Source organism: Plecotus auritus (assembly GCF_963455305.1).
Source record: "Plecotus auritus genome assembly, chromosome: 7".
NCBI classification, from domain to species: domain Eukaryota; kingdom Metazoa; phylum Chordata; class Mammalia; order Chiroptera; family Vespertilionidae; genus Plecotus; species Plecotus auritus.
The window spans coordinates 80402925-80422622 of NC_137774.1; the positions used below are offsets into that span (position 1 = coordinate 80402925).

The 19698-nt window shown below is 53.7% G+C and overlaps 1 protein-coding gene across 5 annotated transcripts in view; it reads left to right on the plus strand.

Annotated features, from left to right (window-relative positions):
• Positions 1–19698, plus strand: part of SNX29 (sorting nexin 29) — a 580852-nt gene that overhangs the window by 454937 nt on the left and 106217 nt on the right. Inside the window, exon 22 of one of the 5 annotated variants that reach the window (XM_080678986.1) lies at positions 15085–15363. The exons of the other annotated variants lie outside the window; for them this stretch is intronic. Within the exon in view, the coding sequence (XP_080535112.1) occupies positions 15085–15214 (130 nt within the window). The 3' untranslated portion in view covers positions 15215–15363. Of the gene's footprint in view, positions 1–15084; positions 15364–19698 lie in introns of those variants that run through there. 5 annotated transcript variants of the gene reach the window in all.

A 19698-nucleotide genomic window follows, 5' to 3' on the forward strand; every position in this document is an offset into this window, starting at 1 on the left:
CGTTTTCAAAGGCTGCGGAAAGCATTCCTGTCTCCGACCCAGTCCTGCCACTTCCTCTTGCAGTCACATCCCTCGCAGCCCCCCTGGTTCGGGTCAATCCATGTGATTGAAGCCTCGCTCATTGGCTCGTGTGGACACTCCCCACAACACCCAGAGGTGGGCCAGCCTCTCTGTCCACCGTCTACTCTGAAAGAAGTGGTCCTTAAACACTGAGCTCATGCCTGCTGTGGCCTCGTTAACTGCGAGGTCTCGTTGTGGGCTCTGGGGTCACACTGCACATTCAAGACTGGCCTCTGCTCCTTCCTGCTGTGGGGCCCTGGGCAAGTGACCAGCCCCTCTGCTCTAATGTCCACATGTGTAAACCTAAGATGACAGTCACAGCACCTCCTTCAAGGCCAGAGCACAGACTACATGAGAATTTGTATAATTTTTAGCCCCAAACTTGACAAGCAGTGGCCTTCTTTGATCCATCCAAAATAACTAAATCACCTGGTGCCTTTCGGGGTCAGAAAGTGTGGGATCCAAAGAAGAATTGGACACAGTCTTGCCTGTTGGGGAACCCTGTTACTGCCGGAGCCATTTCTGGGTCACGTCTGGATGGTGAAAGTCTTGGGACCCGATCAAATCACAGGGCAGGAAACAGGAAATGCTGCAGAAGCCTCCTCCACCACCCACTTGATGGGGGTCACAGAGAGAAACCTCAAAGATGTCAGAGGAGAGACAGGGCAGAGTGGGATCCCCAGGGGACCCGTCACATGGTCCTGAACCCTGAGTGAGGCCTAGGAGTGCATTCACCTGGACCAACCTGTCGCCAATAGCCCTCACAACCAGCCTACGTGGGGTGGGGCCAGGACGCCCCTCCCACCATGCAAATCTGAGGGCATCAGACAGGTGGGCACCACTCTGTCCGTGGTCTGCACATTCTGGAGGTAGCACCGTTCTCCAAGGTCCCCAGTCACAAATGTCATCCGAGAGCTTGGTCTCGGGGGACAGTGGCCACACCTCCTACAGATGTGTGAGCTGGCTGCAACCATATTGGAGCATCTGCTGTGCAGGGCTGACCCCACAGAGCAGACATTGCCTCAGTGGGGTTCTGGTGCCCGATGAGTCTGCCCATTGAGAGTGTCGCTTATGGAGGAGTGCACAGGGCTCGGTCCCGCTGTGTTCTGTAGTCCAGCCCAGCAGCAGGCAGGGCCTGTGCAAAGCCCACCCCCCCCCCACCGCCGCCCCCAACCCCCTAAGCTGTGGAAGGCAGCTCCCAGCAAATGGAATATTGACTGGCCTTCAAAAGCCAGTTGGTAAGTGAAATGAAAAGCAGATTTTCACTGATGAGTGGTTGAGACCATCAGATCGATTGCTCCCGCATGCTGGGGACTGAGACACCATGGCAGTGTGCCCAGGAGGCTCATTAAGAAGAACAGCCATGTCTGGGGCTCCTGGCAGGGGCCACTTCACACACATGGACGCCCTTGCTGCCTTGATGGTAGCCCACAGCAGGGAGAGACTGATCAGACCAGCGAGTTTCCGAAATGAGTACCGAACTGGCGCCTCAGGAGCAGAAGACCTGACGGGGAGGGGCTCACTGCCTCATCCCTGCCGGAGAGGGAAGACCCCCAGTGGGGCACGGGGCCAGCTCCTGTGACCCACAGTTTCAGGAGGCTGTAGCTCCTGCAGCCTGCCAGCTGAGGGCCAGGTGCAGAGTGCCAGCCACAAGAAGTGATGCCCCCAGAGACGTCCCCACAGCCCAGGGAGGTGGGCATCTCCTGAGCTGGGGGAAGGAAGCCTCTGCATCACCTTCTCCTTGTTTCCTGCTTATTGATTTGAATGGGGTCTCCAAGACCATCCCCTGGTGGACCCCAAAATGGCCCCCACAGCACCAGAGTCTAAGGCCAAGACTCAGTTATCACCTGGGTGGTTCCTCAGAGGGGCCTGAGCCATGCTGCAGGTGGCCAAAGCCAAGTTCAGAAGCGGTGAAGGGAGGGGGCATTCACTAAGAACCCCTGTGGTGCCATGGGGTCCTGGCATTGAATGTCATCCCTCAGCTTTGCCACAAAACCCACCAGAGAAGAGCCTGTGATATCCTTCTTCCTTTTTATTGGCTCGTGCCATTTTTTTAAAACCTCCTTATTGAGATATAATTCACATACTGTACACAAATCAGTAGGTTTTAGTATATTCACACACGTACACAACTGTCGCCATGGTCAATCTTAGTATATCTTCCTCACTTCAAAAAGAAACCCCACCCTTTCTGCTCCCCAAAAAACCACAAATGTACCTCCCGTCTCTACAGACTTTCACGTGAATGGAATCATTTACATGTGGACCTCTCAGGCTTAGTACAATATTGTCAAGGTTCATCCCTCTCAGGGTTTTTTTGCCTGGGCCTAAGAATTAAAATAATATAAAACAGAGTAACAGGGAAAAGCATACAGATTTATGTGCTTGTTATGTGACACGGGAACCCTCATAAAAAAATGGAGACCCAGCCCTAGCCAGTTTAGCTCAGTGGATAGAGCGTCGGCCTGCGGACTGAAGGGTCCCAGGTTCGATTCCAGCCAAGGACACATACCCGGGTTGCGGGCTCGATCCCCATTGTGGGGTGTGCAGGAGGCAGCCAATCAATGACTCTCTCTCCCTCTCCCTTCCTCTCTGAAATCAATAAAAATATATAAAAAAGAAAGAAATGGTCTCAGCATGTCCCATACCTCCTGTTAGGAGGTCCCAGGCCCAGCACAAGTAGCAGCCATCTGCAGATCACTTTGTAGCTCATGCTGGGTGGCCCCGGGCAGGGCACAGGCAGCAGCTGACCTTGGCCTGCATCTTTGGGAGGCCCTAGAGCCAGCGTACCCAGGGGACAGTGACAGCCATGCCAAAGCACCACCTAACCTCCTCCACAAGTGACACACTGAACGGGCAGAATCATCGGGCACCAGAGCCCCACTAAAGCAATGTTTGCTCTGTGTGGCCCACCCCTGCCCAGCAGGTGCTCCAATGTGGTTGCAGCCAGTTCTCTCAGCTGATTGGCCTGGGGGTAAATCCCTCCCATAGATGTGCCAACAGCACTCAGGACTCAGCTACAAAAGGAAGGGGCACACCTCGAGTGCCTGGCTCAAGTAACTAGGGAGGCTACACCACTGGGCCCTATAAGACACCTACTACTAAGGCCACTCTACTGGACTGGAGACATAGCAGCTCCACCTAATACAAAGAAACACACACAGGGAATCAGCCAAAATGAGGCGACAAAGAAACAACACACAACCCAAATGGGAGAACAGAACAAAACTCCAGAAAAAGAACTAAACAAAATGGAGATATGCAGTCTACCAGATGCAGAGTCCAAAACACTGGTTATAAGGATGCTCGATGAACTTAGTGAGAACTTCAGCAAAGAGATAGGAAATATATAAAAACAGACATAGAAAACATAAAAAAGAACCAGTCATAAATGAAGAATACACTAACTGAAATGAAGAATGCATTACAGGGAACCAGTAGTGGAGTAGATGAAGCAGAGGATCGTCAGCAATTTGGAAGATAAGAAAGTGGAAAACACACAATCAGAACAGCAAAAAGAAAAAGAATCCCCCCAAAAATGAGAATAGTTTGAAGAGCCTCTGGGAAAACTTCAAGAATAACAACATTTGCATCATGGAGAGAGAAAAGAGAGAGAGCAAGGAATTGAAAACCTATTTGAAAAAACAATGACTGCACACTTCCTTAACCTGATGAAAGAAATAGACTTACAAGTACAGGAAGCACAGAGACCCCCAAACAAGATGAACCCAAAGAGGCCCATACCAAGACACATCATAATTAAAATGCCAAAGGTTACAAAGAGAACATCTTAAAAGCAGCAAGAGAAAAGCAGTTAGTTACCTACAAGGGAGCTCCCAGAGGACTGTCAGCTGATTTCTCAACAGAAGCTTTGCAGGCCATAAGGGAGAGGCAAGAAATATTCAAAGCGATAAAAAGCAAGGACCTACAACCAAGATTACTCTACCCAGCAAAGCTGTCATTTAGAATTGAAGGTCAGATAAAGAGTTTCACAGACAAGAAAAAGCTAAAGGAGTTCATCACCACCAAACCAGTATTATATGAAATGTTAAAGGGTATTCTTTAAAAAAAGAGAGAAAATATTTTAAAATATGAGTAATAAAATGACAAGTACATCTCTATCAACAATTACTTTAAATGCAAATTGATTACATATTACAAAAGACATAAGGTAGCTTAATAACAAAACAAGAGCCTTTAAAACAAGAACCTTCCATATGCTGTCCACAGACACACTTCAGATAGAAAGACACCCATAAACAAAGTAAAGGGATGGCAAAAGATACTTCATGAAAATGAATAAATAAGCTGGGGTAACAATGTCTATACCAGACAAAATAGACTTTAAACAAAGGCTATAATAAGGGACAAAGAAGGACCCTGCAAGCCCACTTCTAGGTATTTAAAAAACCCCAAACACTAAGTAAAAAAAGACACATATCCTTATGTTCATTGCAGCATTATTTACAAGAGCCAAGATATAGGAGCAACCTGTGTCCTTCAGTGAAGAAGTGGTGCGTATATGCAATGAATGTGACTCAGCCATTTAAAAAGAATGAAATCGCCATCTGCAACAACATGGATGGACCTAGAGGGGATTGTGCTGAGTGAAGTAAGTCTGACAGAGGAAGACAGTGCCATAATTCCACTTACATGTGCAATATAAAAAAAACAAATGAATGAACAAGCAGAACAGAAACAGACTCACAGATACAGAGACCATTTTGATGGCTGCCAGGTGGGAGGGAGCTTGGGGGGATGGGTGAAAAAGGTGAGGGATTGAAGTATACATTGGTAGTTAGATTCACTGGATGGAAAGTACAGATAGGGAATAGTCAGTAACAGTGTAATAACTGTATGGTGCCAGGTGGGCATGAGATTTATCAGGATGATTACTTCACAAGTTATATAAATGTCTAACCACTGGGGTGTACACCTGAAACTAATAATATCTAATAATACTGTACGTCAACTGTAATTGAAAAATAAAATTTTATTTAAACAAAAAACAAAGCGGCTGCACCCTTTTACACTCCCCACCAGCAGATTTCTCCACATCCTCACCAACACTTGCTATCATGTGACCTATTGAGAGCAGCCCCCTAGTAGGTGTGAAGTAGTGTCTGATGACTAATGATGTTGAGTATCTTTTCATATTCTTATTGGTCATTTGTATGTCTTCTTTGGAGAAATGGCTATTCAAACCCTTTGTCCATTTTTAAATTGCCATTTATCTTTTTACTGTGATCTTGTCTTACACGTGAGCAATCGAGTCTGGTGGCGCATCAGCGACCTGTCCAGGTAGCTCAGCTCATAAACAACCAAGTCAACGATTTCTGTCCCCAGCACCCTGCTCTTTCTACTCCGGGAAGGAGAGGTCACTCTCCCGGAGACCCAGGCCGACGGGAGGTGCTCACGCATGCTGGAAACGCGGAAATGTAAAAAGATGGCCTTTTCCAGCCAAACTTATCGAGATGGAGGTATAACTTATGTGGTCACATTTCCCCTTTTTACTATACAGTTCTGTGTGTGTTGGCAAATGCATGGAGTCATGTACCAGCACCAGCACCATGAGCCGGAACAGCTCTCTCACCCCAGCATTCCCCAGGGCCCGGCTCAGGACAGCCCCTCACGCTCTCCCCTGCAGCTTTGTCTTTTGCAGACGTCACGAGTGGAGGCAGATGGTGCAGCCTCTAGCCTGGCTCCTTGCATGGAGCATGATGCCTCTGAGGTGCATCTAACATGCCCAAAACATACATTGTGAAGAAGAGAACACGCACCCTGTATTTGGGTGGTGAACCAGCGTGTCACATTAGAAATGTCTTTTTTTTATTGTTTTAATATGTATTAAATCCATGTTTATGGATTTTACATACAGGCCAAAGTAATCTAAAAACAAAGGTATTTATGGTAAAGAACATCTTGCCTATTATATGGGGATATGCTGACCTGGGGAAACAGGAAGGAGAGCATAAGAGATGACAGAGATGGAATCTGGGGACACTTTACAGGCCCTCGTCACGGCCCTGGCACAATGTCCCGGGCCTCAGTCCTGGCCACTTCCATGATAAGAATGCTGGCCTCCACAAGTGGCCTCCCCTTCACACTGACCTGGGGGCCAGAGGAGCTTCCAAGTCATCTAGACAGCGGCTCTGAAAATCCTGCCCGGCCTGGAGCCCGTCCCGACAGCCTTCTCCACGTGAAGAAAGTGCAGAATTCTAAGGGAGTGGCCTTTATTCTGAGAGTGTGCTTTCTAGCACGTCGGCATCAGCGACAGTGCAGGCGGGGACAGCTGGGTTGTGGGATGTGTCATGTCCTTAGTTGGCAAGTGTGGCACCTACAGTGGTTGTTGCATGTTGGTCATAGAGGTGACCCAGTGACGGGAAAACTCCCCAGGTCTGAACGTCATGAGTTTGTTCCCATGGAAACGCTGAGCCCTCGCTCACCACTGGCTGAGTGGTCTGCACCTCTGGAAAGTGGATCAGCAGAGTGCAGGGACCTCACCTATCTCATCTCATGTCCTTCCTGGCCCATACATTGCCCTGCAGCCAACGGCAGCTTCATCACCATAACCTGTCTTTCTCCTCCTGGAGCCTGTTCCAGGCCATCCCTCTGCCCGAAAGCCCTTTCCTTCCCCTGTCCTCACTGAGCCCTCCTCATCCCTCCGTGCTCGGTCCTCCCAGCTCCCTCCGTCCCCAGCGCCGTGCTTGATGTGTGGTCACTGTGTTCCCTGCCCACCCCCCAGTCAGATCCCTAGTCTGAGCCGCTTGAAGGCCAGAGCTGAGTCTGTGATCTTCCCAGAGCCCAGAACAAGGTCCAGCCACGGCCTGGGAACAGTGCTTGCCACCTGGTCTTCATTGTGGCAGGTCCCCGGTTCCCTCGCCCTCATTGCTGACAAGACATGTCCTAAGGCTAACTGCCCATTAGTTTGCCGACATTTCTTCGCGCTGTCTCCAAACACCCCACCAAATACCACCTCTCTCCTATCTCCACGGGCCCTGCTGGGACACGAGCCCCAGAGCCACAAGCCCACCTCGGGTGGATTCAGACCAAGAGGCTGGTTGTGTTCCAGAAAGACAGGGACGATCCCTCTGGGGCCTCGCAGCCACTCCCCCGGCCAGACGATGGAGGGCGTTGAGGAGGTGGCTCTGGGGAAGGGGGCTGGGAGGTTTGGAAATTCGTTGTATTTCAGTAGTTTGTAAAGTCTTTGTAAAAGCCTCTACCAGGTCCCTTGATATATTGATGGCACGCAACCCAAGTTCCTAAGATTCTGCCAGACTTCCTGTGCTGCTCACATTCTTGTTATCTCAGGGCCTCGAAAGAGCCACCATGATTCCTAACGCTAACAGACTCAAGACGCATGTGCCAACGATATGTGAATGGCAGGCAGGACCGACACCATCCCCATTCACAGAGAACTGAGTCTTGGGAGGGTCATGCATCTTCCTCCGAGGTCCTAACCTGTCTAACTGAAGGAACGCAGGTTTTCTGACTCTGAATATGGAGTTAAACCAATGACTCCATGGCCTTTGGAAATCCCTTCTGGTGGAGACGGGGCCTTTCCTGCCCTCCAGACCCCACTTTCTTGCCTATAAAATTGGGGCAGACACGGCTGCTGCATTGAAGCAGTCAGGAGAGTCGGGAATATAGTGGTGCTTTGCTCACCAGCTCGGTTCTTGCCCAGCCCCAGAGCCACAAGCCCACCTTGTCACGGAAGCACAGGCTGCTGGGGAAGAGACAGCTAGTTTCTCCAAGGTCTGTTGCTCCAGGCACTGTCCCTCTCTAGGTCTCACCAGGGCCCGAGGCAGGGAGTTGGTTCTAATGCGAACTGTGAGGAGTGAGAATTTAATTTTGAAGACAGAGAAGGTGAAGGGATTGGAGGCAGCGGCTGCAGGGCTCCAGTGAACCTTAGTTTAAAAAGAAAAAAAAAATCAGTGGCCCTTATTTAAGTTTGTCCTCATCAACTTGAGGTCTTTCCTCTCCTTGGGACCTCCCACATATGCCCTGGGCTCTGGGGATGCACCTCAGGCCCGGGCAAGGCTCCTCCCCTTCCTCCATCCCCAGACCCCTCCCCCGCCAGGCTACACACACCCACAACCCCATGCCTTCAGGTACTACTCTTAAACCTCAGGAATTTAACATGCACTCTACCCTCTAGGCAAATCTTAAGTGTACTTGTTGACTGTGGGTATCGTGCTATATGACATCTCTAGAGCTTATTCTTGCTCAACTGAAACCCTATGGCTGTTGATTAGTAACTCCCCACCGTCACCTCTCTCCACCTCTAGTAACCACTACTGCAGCCTTTGATTCTGTGAGTTTGACTCTTAGATATGGTGTTGAGGTGTTTGTCCTTCTGTGATGGGCTCGGTTCACTCAGCAGTGTCCTCTGCATTGTCACGCAGGCTGACTGTCCCACTGTGTGCACACACCACACTTGCTTTATCCACTTGTCCACCCTAGGGTTGGGGGATTTGCAAATCTCGGCTGTTGTGAATAATGCTGCAGTGAGTAGGAGGGCAGATATCTCTGAGATCCCGATTTCAGTTCTTAGGATAAAACCCAGAAGTGGACTGGCTGGGTCGGAAGGCAGTCCCTTTGGTGATTTTTGAGGCTCTTCCATACTGTTGGGGGGAGCGGCGGCACTGTTTTGCTTTCCCACCGAGTCTGCCACGCCCTCACCGACAGTCGCTGTCCTGTTTTCTAGATACCTGCCATCCTGACAGGTGTGAGGCAGTGTCACTGTGGTTTTGATTTGCATTTCTCTGATTTAAAAATAGGCTAAGGACTTGAATAGACATTTTTTCCAAAGAAGACATGCAAATGGCCAACAGGTCCATGAAACTATTAGATGGTTTTTGACCTGGAAAAAAAAAATGTCAGTTTCGTGTGGTTTGGCCTCATACGTGCCAATGAGTCCTGTCCCCACTCTCTTCGCTCCAGCTCAGTGCTTTCAACAGAACCAGCCCTGCTCGTCAGCTGCCCTGTCACCCAGCTAGCTCATCCACTCTCCTGTTCCTGGGACTTTGTGTACAACAGTCCACTCACTCCCAACCCCAGGGGGCTTAGCTCATTGTCACTGCTGCTCTGACCTTTAGATTGAGCTGTGCCTGGCACCCCTTGGCCTGCTCCAGCTCTGATGGACTGGCACCCCCGCCCCCATTCCAGTCCACCCTGGGTACCAGCCGCACTCACTGAGTCAGCCATGGGTGTTTGACAGACACCATCTCAGTGGCTTCTCCCTGCAGCCCCGAGGTCAGCCCTGCTACCAGGGAGGGCAAGTCGCTGGGCCCACACAGCCACCACAGGGCCGTCTGCCTTCATGCAAATCTCAAGAGCCGCTCACGGCAAACCACCCAACTCCCCCTGCCCATCCTTCTCGCTCTTCCCCTCCAGGAAGCCCTCTCACTGCCAGAGCTCAGCACCCTGGGTGCCCGGTGTGAAGCGGCCACCATGTTCCACTGTCACAGTCTGCTCTGGGCCCACCCTGCCTCTCCCCAGTGAGGCTGTGGGCTCTTGGGACTCCTGTTAATCTCTGTCCCCCAGGGCCTCGCTGGCACCTGGCAAAGCCCACAGGCAGGTGGTTACTCCTGCCAGGTATTATCCCAGCTTTATCCACATGATGCTCAAAACCACCCACCTTAGTTATAGCAACGAGAGCAAGGACCTTATCTAAGGAAATGCAGCTGGCAGGTGGCTTTGCGTGGGTTCACTCTCGGCCCAGTCACAGCACTGATCGTCCCCATGGGACAGACAAGGGAATGAGTCTCACAGACAGCAGGGCCAGGACTGGATGCGGGCACCTGGCCCAGAGCCCCGTCCTGTCCCCCTGCCCCGGGCTGCCTTCCCACGTAGCCAGTGCCATTGGTTGAAAAACAAAATGAAGCGGCCGTTGTCCTTGGCCCCATTGACTTGTGACTTTCCCTCCCCAAAAGCCACTAAGTCTGGGGCCCAGTGACTCTGGTCACAGCAAGCAGGGCTCATCCTGCCCTGCCTGTCACGCCCAGAGATGGCCACAGGCTTAGGGTCAGGCCCCATGTGAAGGGGGTGGTTTAAAGGACATATACACGTAAGCCCACCTACGCAGTGCGAGCAGACATTCCTTCCAGCATCTCCCACCCGTCCTCTGGGGCGCTTGGGGAGGAAGAGGCTTTAGTAACACAGGTGTTTGGAAAGGAGAAAGGGACATATTGGCTCTGGGCCCTCAGTAAATGCCCTTCTGAAGGAGGACCAAGTGGCAAGCAGCTGGACTGGCCACAGAAATGGCTCGCGGGAGGGGGGACTCCACCGTGGTCAAGGTCAAATGTTTCCTTTCCTTCCATGCTCAGAAGGAAAGCACACTCAGGCTTCCAGGGCAGAGGGTAATAGCAGAGGGCTTTTCATCTGTCTTCATACTGAGATACCGTCCCCAGCTCCACACTAGGGGGTCTCAGTGGCCACGTCCTTGGAGAGGCGTGAAAATCAGATCAGCGTAAACAGAACGGCTCCTAAGACCCAGGAAGGAACCCTGCAGGGGTCACACTTCCTTTTGGGTGTGTCCCATTTCCTCCCTCAGCTGGACTGGGCTTGGATGAGCCAGATCGGCCGCTTACTCACCGGGAGGCCTGGCCCCTGAGCCTAGGGCCCGTCCATAGGTGGCTCTCTGTCTGTAGGGCCCAGCGTGGCTCAGGACTCAGTGGGGAGCCCTGGCATGGAGACCGGGGACAGGAGAGTGAACTCATGTTAGTTAGGTTTGTTTTTTAAAGTGTTTTGGTCCAGTGAGATATTTATTACACAAGTCTTTTTCTTATTTCTCATTTATATTTTCTACCAGCTGTAATCTCACCACTTCTTATTCAAATCTCAGTCTGTGCAGCAAAGGAAACCGCAACAAAATGAAATGACAACCTACTGAATGGGAGAAGGCACTCGCCAATGATACATCCATTAAGGAGTTAATACCCAAAATACTTACTAGTAAGGAACTCGTAGGACTAAACTCCAAAAACAAACAATCTGATTAGAAATGGGCGGAAGACCCAAATAGACATTTCTCCAAAGAGGACCTACAGACAGCCAATAGACATATGAAAAGATGCTCAATGTCACTAACAGGAAATGCAAATTAAGACCACACATATCACCTCACACCTGTCAGAATGGCTGCCATCAATAAATCAACAAATGACAAATATTGGCGAGGAAGTGGAGAGAAAACCCTTGTGCACTGTTGGTGGGAATGCAGACTGGTGCAGCCACCAAGGAAAATAGTATGGAGGTTCCTCAAAAAATTAAAAATAACACTTCTTATGATCCAGCAAGCCCACTTCTGGGTATTAATCTGAAGAAATCGGAAAGACATATGCACCCCTATGCTCACTGCAGCATTATTTGCAATAGCCAAGCTATGGAAACAACCTGAGTGTCCATCAGTAGACAGATAAAGCAGAGATGGTGCATACACACAAGGGAATAGGACTCAGTCATGAAAAAGAATGAAATCTTGCCATCTGCAACAGGGATGGACCTAGAGGGTATTGTACTGAGTGAAATAAGTCACACACAGAGACAAATACCTTATGATTTCACTAATATGTGGAATCTAAAAAAAAAACACAAAATAAATAAACAAAACAGATTCATAGGTACAGAGAACAAATTAATAGTTGCCAGAGTGGCGGGGACTTGGGAGAAAAGGTGGAGGGATTAAGATGTACAAATTGCCAGTTATAAAAGCAGTCACAGGGATGTTCGTACAGCACAGGGAATATAGTCGATAATATTGTAATAGCTATGTATGGTGTCCGGTGGTTGTAGACTTATAGGTGAGCACTTCATAAGGCATATAAATGTCTAATCACTATGATTTACACCTCGAACTAATATAATACTGTATGTCAACTATAATTGAAAAATAAAAAATAGTTAGAAAATGCACAGATTAGCACCTAAGCCACCAATGAAATATTTTGCTGTACTTTAAAGTGTTTCAAACCAAAAGATTCACAAAGGTTCATTGGAGTAAGGGCTGTTTAGTAATACAAAGTTAAGAAGTAACAATAAGTGCTGTAAAAAAAGGAAAGAAGGAGGGAGGGAGGGAAGGAGGGAAGGGAGAAAGGAGGAAGGAAAGAAACATCTGTGCTAGGCAGAATAATGGCCCCCAAAATGCCTGCACCCTGCTTCCTGGGACCCTGAATGTGTCCCTTTCCGTGGCAGAGGGGACCCCACAGCTGTGACTCAGGGTCTCAGAAGAGGGAGGTTATCCAGGCCCGGTGTAGTCACAGGGTCCTTAGAGGAGGGAAGATCTGGGGGTACTGCACTGCGGCTTTGGCGATGGAGACGGCCAGCTGGAGGCGACGGAAAAGGTGGGAAAACAGATGCACCCTGACGTCTGCCCTCCAGGCCTGTAGGACAGTGCATCACAGCTGTGTGGTCCTAAGCCACTGAGTGTGTGGAGGTGTGTTACAGTAGCTGTAGGAGGTCAGAGTTCACCAGCCCTGTGCTCACAGCCACAGCCCGCCCTCCAGCCCACCCTCCGCCCAGCACGCAGGAGCCACTTAAAACACAACCAGATTGTGGGCTCCCTGCCGGAGCCTTCAGCTGCACCCTTCACTCCCTGTCCCTCTCAGGGCACTTCCTGCCATCTTCAGGCAGCTTGCCGCTAGAGCTCACAGGGATGTTAGCATATCGTGTATATATATAAAAGCCTACGTGCACCATCTCTTCTTTATCTGTCCCGTGGGTCCCCCAGCCTGGCCTGCATCCTCTAGCAATCCGGGACCCCTCTGGGGATGTCAGACTGCGAGTTTTGGGATTGGGACCGTCAGTCTGACATCCCCCAAGTGATGTAGTAGTGCATAAAGTGGCAGGCGGCCGGGGAGGAGCCCGTGTCGGGCGCCACGCTGCTCCCACTCAATCCTGGCCCCATTGTGCCTGCCGCTGCTGCTGCTCAGTAGTGCTGCTGTGGAGGTGGGAGAGGCTTGTGCCACCGCAGCTGCGCTCACCAGCCATGAGCCCGGCATCTGGAGCCTGACGGTCAGCTGAGCAGCGCTACCACTGTGGGAGTGCACTGACCACCAGGGGGCAGCTCCCGTGTTGAGTGTCTGCCCCCTGGTGGTCAGTGCACATCATAGCAACCTGTCAAATGGTCATTAGGTCGTTCAGTCGCTTAGGCTTTAATATATATACTAGAGGCCCGGTGCACAGAATTCGTGCACGGAGGGGGGGGTGTTCCTCATCCCAGCCTGCACCCTCTCCTATCTGGGACCCCTTGAGGGATGTCCGACTGCCCGTTTAGGCACGATCCTAAACGGGCAGTCGGACATCCCTCTCACAATCCAGGACTACTGGCTCCCAACTGCTCGCCTGCCTGCCTTCCTGATTGCCCCTAACCGCTTCTGCATGCCAGCCTGATCACCCCCTAACCACTCCCCTGCCAGCCTGATTGATGCCTAACTGCTACCCTGCCAGCCTGTTTGCCCCTAACTGCCCTCCCCTGCAAGCTTGGTCCCCCGCTAACTGCCCTCCCCTGCAAGCCTGGTCCCCCCCAACTGCCCTTCCCTGCAGGCCCGGTTGCCCCCAACTTCCCTCCTCTGCCGACCTGGTCACTCCTTACTGCCCTCCCCTGCAGGCTTGATCGCCCCCAACTGCCCTCCCTTGCAGGCCTGGTCCATCCCAACTGCCCTCCCCTGCTGGCCATCTTGTGGCGGCAATCTTGTGTCCACATGGGGGCATCCATCTTTGACCACATGGGGGCAGCCATCTTGTGTGTTGGAGTGATGGTCAATTTGCATATTATTCTTTAATTAGATAGGATATAGATGGCATGTTAACATCCCTGTGAGCTCCAGGGCCAGGAGAACCTGCCTTATTCCCCATGCCATCCTCAGTGCCCGGGACAGCGCTTCCCACCTGGGATGAAGGAAGGCATGAACGTCCTTCAGGGTTTCCCTATTCATGGCAGGGTATGCCCTCCCTAAAAGAGTGTTTTAATTCCTGTACTTAGAACCTAACAGATCACAGCATGGCATAGGCCCACTCTACGCCGCCTCCTCCTGGTCGCCCAGAACTACAATGTCAGCTGTGAGTGCTGCTGCACGGCGCCTCACGTGGTTTTTATTCACGTGTGCACCATTATCTCCTTTTCCTCCCACATGAACCCACGACCCTTTTCCCATGCGGATACACCACGCCTCCGAGGCCGGGCGGGGACACGGACAGCCTGCGCGGTGTCCTGACATCACCGCTCCGTGTGCTCCGTTCCCCCCGATCTCCACCTCTCACGTGTTGCTGGAGAAATGCTGTGTTTCCCGTCTCATGACAGGGTCCTGACCATGTGCCCAGGTCACGCACAGGCCAGCGCTCTCTCGATCTCTCGAGAACCATGCAGCTCCCTCCCTCGCGTCTGCCTCTGAGGAAGTCCTGTAACCCAGGTCCTCGAACGCTGCTTCTCTCTCCTTCTCTACAACCTACTCTCCGGTCTTTTCTGAGGCTCCAGCCCGACCGCCCCAGGGAGGAGGCCCCGGACCCCCACTTTGTTTTAGCCGCGTCCTCATCGCACCTCTACGGGTGGGTCAGCAGATGCGCTCCCCTGTCATGTCCTCACCACCTCGCACTCTGCGTAACCCGTGTCAGTGACCCCCTGGTCACTGATGCCCTTATTCCATGCTGGCATCCGCCCGGACCACCCTCAGGATGAATCCTGCCAGCCCTCGCGTGTCTGTGCGGCCCCTCTCATGGCTGCACTAGTGTCTGCAGTGTGTCCAACGCATTCTCTTCTGACTGGAACGTGCCTTTGCTGGAAGAGCAGTGAAGGGGGGTGGGAGGGGTGAAGGCCATGGCTGGTGCCTTCTCCCACCGCCAGAGCGGGTGCCCCACAGCTGTGCTGGGTGCTTTGGAAAGGGAAAGTGTACGTAACAGTGTGGATTCTCGGTGTCTCCATGTTGCATCACCAGCCAGCTGGGCAGCAGCCTCCGTGAGCCCTGCTCCGGTGTCCCGGTCCCTGCGTTCGGAGCCCCACTTAACCCATTCTCCCTCTTCCTACAGTGACGCCGCCCCTCCCGGAGAGCCACTGAACAAGAGCAGCCGGCCCAGGGTGGCCTCCCGCTTCCCCAAGCTGTCCCGCAGCCACCCCAGGGAGACGCGCAACGTGGAGCCCCAGAGCGGTGACCTCTGACCTCTGTGGATTTCCAGACTCAGTTTACGTGCTGCGCTGCTGCCTCCCCGGCCACCTGCCCCCAGTCCGGCCATGGCAGCCGGACCTGCCACCTGGAGTGACAGCTACATGCACCGGTGAACCTGAGAGCACACCTTCCCACCTGTCACATGGCACCAATTAAACTGGTCAGACGTGGGCACCACTCTCCGGGTCTGCCCGAGCAGCCAGGCCTCCTTCCCTCCCTCCAGCCCAGGGGCCAGCGGAGGGCCCAGGTGGGCTTGGAGCCCCTGGTTCCCTCAGAAACGGCCTCTGGCTTTTCCTGCTGGGAGCAGGAATGACTGTTACAGTCCTCCTTCTCTTTTTCCTGTAACTGCCTCTGCAGCCTACGGCCAGTGGACAGGTTTCCTTTCCATTTTACTCTCCACCAGTAGCCATTAGACACGACCCCTTGTTAGCGCCCCATGTCCAGCCTCAGCTCTGCGGCATCTCCCACAGGAGACCCCGGGACCTGTGTGCGAAGAAGCCCGTTGGCAACGCTGAACTGTGGCTCCCAGGTCACGCCTGGCTTCTGGGAGGAGTGGCCCCCAGGAAACCCAAGGCCCCTGATGCACAGGCACCTTGTCAGGTTCGGGGGACCTCACTCACCCAGCCATCGGTGGCAACGTGGTGGCCCCACGGTGGAGCGCTCAGGGCTGCCCGGGAATCGGCGGCCTCGCCTCCCAAGCCGAGAGGCCTCCCGCGGTGAGAGACGCGGCTCTGCAGAGGCTCTTAGGCCCTCGGATTGCAGACCTGGCCCCCGAGCTCCGTGGGCCGCCGTGTGGCTCGTGTGAACTGGGGCATGTGTCCACCTTGAACAGATCATGGTCATTCCCTAAGACAGACTCGAGGGCACCCTCTGCCCCCACGCGCTCGCAGGGGAGCAGGACCCTGTGCCCCTGGACTGATAAAGGTGAGAGCGTGGCCTCACCGGCTTCCCCCAGCGCTCCCCGTCAGACCCTCCAGGGCCAGGGCCGCCGGCTGCACACAGTCATGGACTTGCCTCTCCCCTGGGCACGAGCACTGGGATGCGGAGGCTGCACTTCTGGGAGATACTAGAAAGCAGATGCGAGGCTGTGAAAGAGACTGCGCGGGGATGAGTGAAACCGAGGACAGATCCGTAGGGAACCGGATGACGACGTGTGAAGGATGTCAGTGGAGCTAACCACCTACGCATCCCGGAGCCCTCAGCTCCACCCAGATCTCGGGGGCCCAGGTGGGCTGTCCCGGGAGGAAACCCTGTGCAGGGCATTCCAGGTGCCACGTGGACAGGAGAGCCACCTCCTGTGACAGCCGAGGTGCAGCCCACACAGCCTCGCCCAGCTACAGGCCCGAGTCCCTTCTGAGGGGACAGCCAGGTGGGCCGAGGGCCTGCTGTTCTCGGGCTGCGGCAGGAGTGAGTGGCAGGGGACCCTGCAGTCAGCTCGGGGGTGAGAGGACCCGAGAGACGCTGTGTCCAGAGAGGCAACATCTCCTTCCTTTGTTTCAACTCGCAGCCCCACTGCGCCCCAGCCGCTGCGCTGCTCGGGACAGAGCCGCCCTCCGAAATTGGCAGGATGCCTCGCTCCAGCTGCCCCGCGCCTCACGCTGTCTGCTCCCCCTCCGTCCTCGTGACGCAGCCGAGAGGCCGTCCAGCACTGCCGTCCGGACAGCGGAGCCTGCTCCCCGACGCCTCTCCTCCTGGTCGTATTAGACACGGAATGGAGCACCCACCTCCAGCGGCCCCACCCGGGGCCACGGGCTCTGACCGGCAGCCTTTGCAGGCACCTGCCCTGAAACACGTCCGCGTGCGAAACCTCCAGGAACCTGCTCTGACAGCCAGGCGGACAGGTGCTCAGCCGGGAGAAACAGTCCCCCTCAGCCTGTATTCACACAGGAGGAACCCTGCCTCCCGTCTTCTGAAGCGGAATCGTTCATGGAAAACGCGCCCTGCTCTCCCACTGGTTGTAAAAGCACATTCCTGGGGCCACATGGGAACTTTGGCTGCTTGCTCTTTCTACCCTGTTTTGTGATCACGCAGAAACCCTGAAATCACCTTTAAAGTACAGACCACCCCTAGTTTTAGCTCAGATATGCATGTGACATGCGCATTACAGCAACTCCTCAAAGCCTTAACTTTGGAATCAGAATGTTCTGCAGTGATTTAGTCCATTCAGCTGCTCAACAGACCCTGGCCCTGCTGGGCGTGTGGAAGGAGGGACTTCCTGTTCCCAGAGCAGAAGGACAGACCCTGGGCCCAGCCAGGTGCACAGATGCCAGCCTCTCGGGACTTTCTCCTGCCCTTCAACCTGGGTCCAATCCCGAGGGCCGGCTGCCGGCCTCCCTGCGCACACCATCGCGGAAAGGACAGCCCGCAGTCGGCTCGGCATGGCCGGCTCCAGCTCAGCATCCATCCCCGGCACACAGCTCCCGTGAGGAGCAGGCAGCCCCTTGCAGTGCACCGAGCCGCAGTGAGAACAGCCCAGCGTTTGTCCAGTCGGGCCCTGGGGGAGGAGGTGGCTCTCCTGTCCACGGTGGCACCTTTAATACCCAACAGCTGGGCACATTGGGGTCACCTGGTTACAAACGGGGTCACCCGATTGAGTAGTGAAGACAAGATATCATCGTGTGAAACCTGGCAGGATGTGCTAGCAGCGAGAGCGGGGGATGTGGGCGCGGCCTAATCATAGCACTCGGCTCTGCCCCGGCTGGGAGCTTATTAAGACGAGTCCTTCGATAACCACTGGAATTTACCAGGGTGGCAGGTTGTGTGTTGTGCTGTAATAAAACAGAGGCAATCAAAGCTGTTCACATCGTAGGATCGATAACACCATTGTCACCAATGCGCGAGGCCACAGGACACAGGCACCAGCACACTGTCCGCCAGCCAGGTGACGAGACGAAGCACTGCCTGCTTCCCAGCCCCGGCTGTGGCTGGCCAGCTGGTGGCCTCCTTTTTCTCTTGGTATCACATGGGGCAGTTTGCCCACCTGAGCACCGGGCCACAGGTCCCAGGCCTCAGCCCACCCCACCTGCTCGTGGTGGCAGCCCAGAGGTGCCCGCTGCCCCTCACCTGGGGGCCAGGCCTGTTCTCTGGGTCCCAGCAGGGCCTTCTAACCAGTCCCTCTTCCTTCCTTCTGGCTCCTCTGTACCAGCCCAGCGTTCATCCACCGGGAGGCACTCACCCCGGCTCACCTTGGCAGGCATGTAACTGATTGTAAAGAACAGGCTGGCTTTCAGCCTCACCCTGAGGATGGGTGGGCCCACCTGCCCGAGAAGGGCCCTGCCAGGGGCCCCACCTGCCAGGACATCAGCCAGGCTAAGGTATATCCTAGATGGGCACCCCTCCTGTCTGGACCTCTCCCTGGCGGTTCCTTTGGGACGTGGTGCGCGCTTGACGGCTCCCCAGCCTGCAGGCTGGGCCTGGCAGAGGCCCTTCCCCAGGCAGCATCTGCTTCTAAGCAAGGGGTTTGCAGCGATCATGTTTCAAATATTGTGCATTGTTTCATTAAAGCTAACATTAAATATTTGCTGTTCAGATTAGCTTCTGTGCTATTTTTGAACAATTGTAGCACTGTATAATTTATCTCAGATTTCCGTGCCAAAAGTTCATTTTCATGTTTCTGTAGCACGCAGTCTTGATTATGTTTCTAAGCTAAAACGTCAGCTCTGGGATCGACAGGCACAAGGGTGGAGGCCGACAAGCCTGAGCTTTGAGCGAACCCCCTGCTCAGCCCGCAGTCCCTGGAACAGCCTCCTTGGTCCGTCTCCTGACTTCTCACTGTTTCTGCCAGGACACCGCCAATGAACACTCCTGACTTAGTCACAGAGCCCTAAGGCCATGTTGAGCGGCTTCCCGACCGATCCAGTCAGCTTCTTTAGGAAAAAATCTGATTTCTCTGAACGATGGTACCTGGACGACCATCCACGGTAGAGCATGCTGGAGACATTAGCATTTCGATGTCCAGGGTCAGTTCTTACGGCCCGTGAACATCTTCCCATCGAAACTGGAAAACCACTAGCTGACCTGTCCAGGCTGCCACCTGCCCATGAGTCTGCTCAGGTCACCTGTGGCCACGTGAGCTGTGGAGGGAGAGGACACTCGTTCACCCTGATGACTTCTTCCACCCAGAGACCAGACAGGAGATGCCCTTGCAAAGTCGGGGCTGGGAACGTGGGAGGAGAGCAGCGTGCTGACCACTCGGACGAGAGCCCGGGGACACGGGTTTCTGGGGGTGAGGGGCGGAGCTGACTAGGGTTTCTGTTATCTGGGTTCATCCTGACCATCTTCACCTCTGCAGCCTTAGCTCCACCCCCTGCACAGCTGCTCAGTAAGCACTGCTTGACTCATCAGATACTGACTTCGGGGAGGAGGGGCTGTGGGTGCAGGGGCCACGTCCACCGTGGGAGGCCTCAGCCTGGCACAGTCCCCCCGGCTGGGCCCCAGGCGGCGGTTAGGGGTAATGCGGCAACGATGTGGAGCCTGG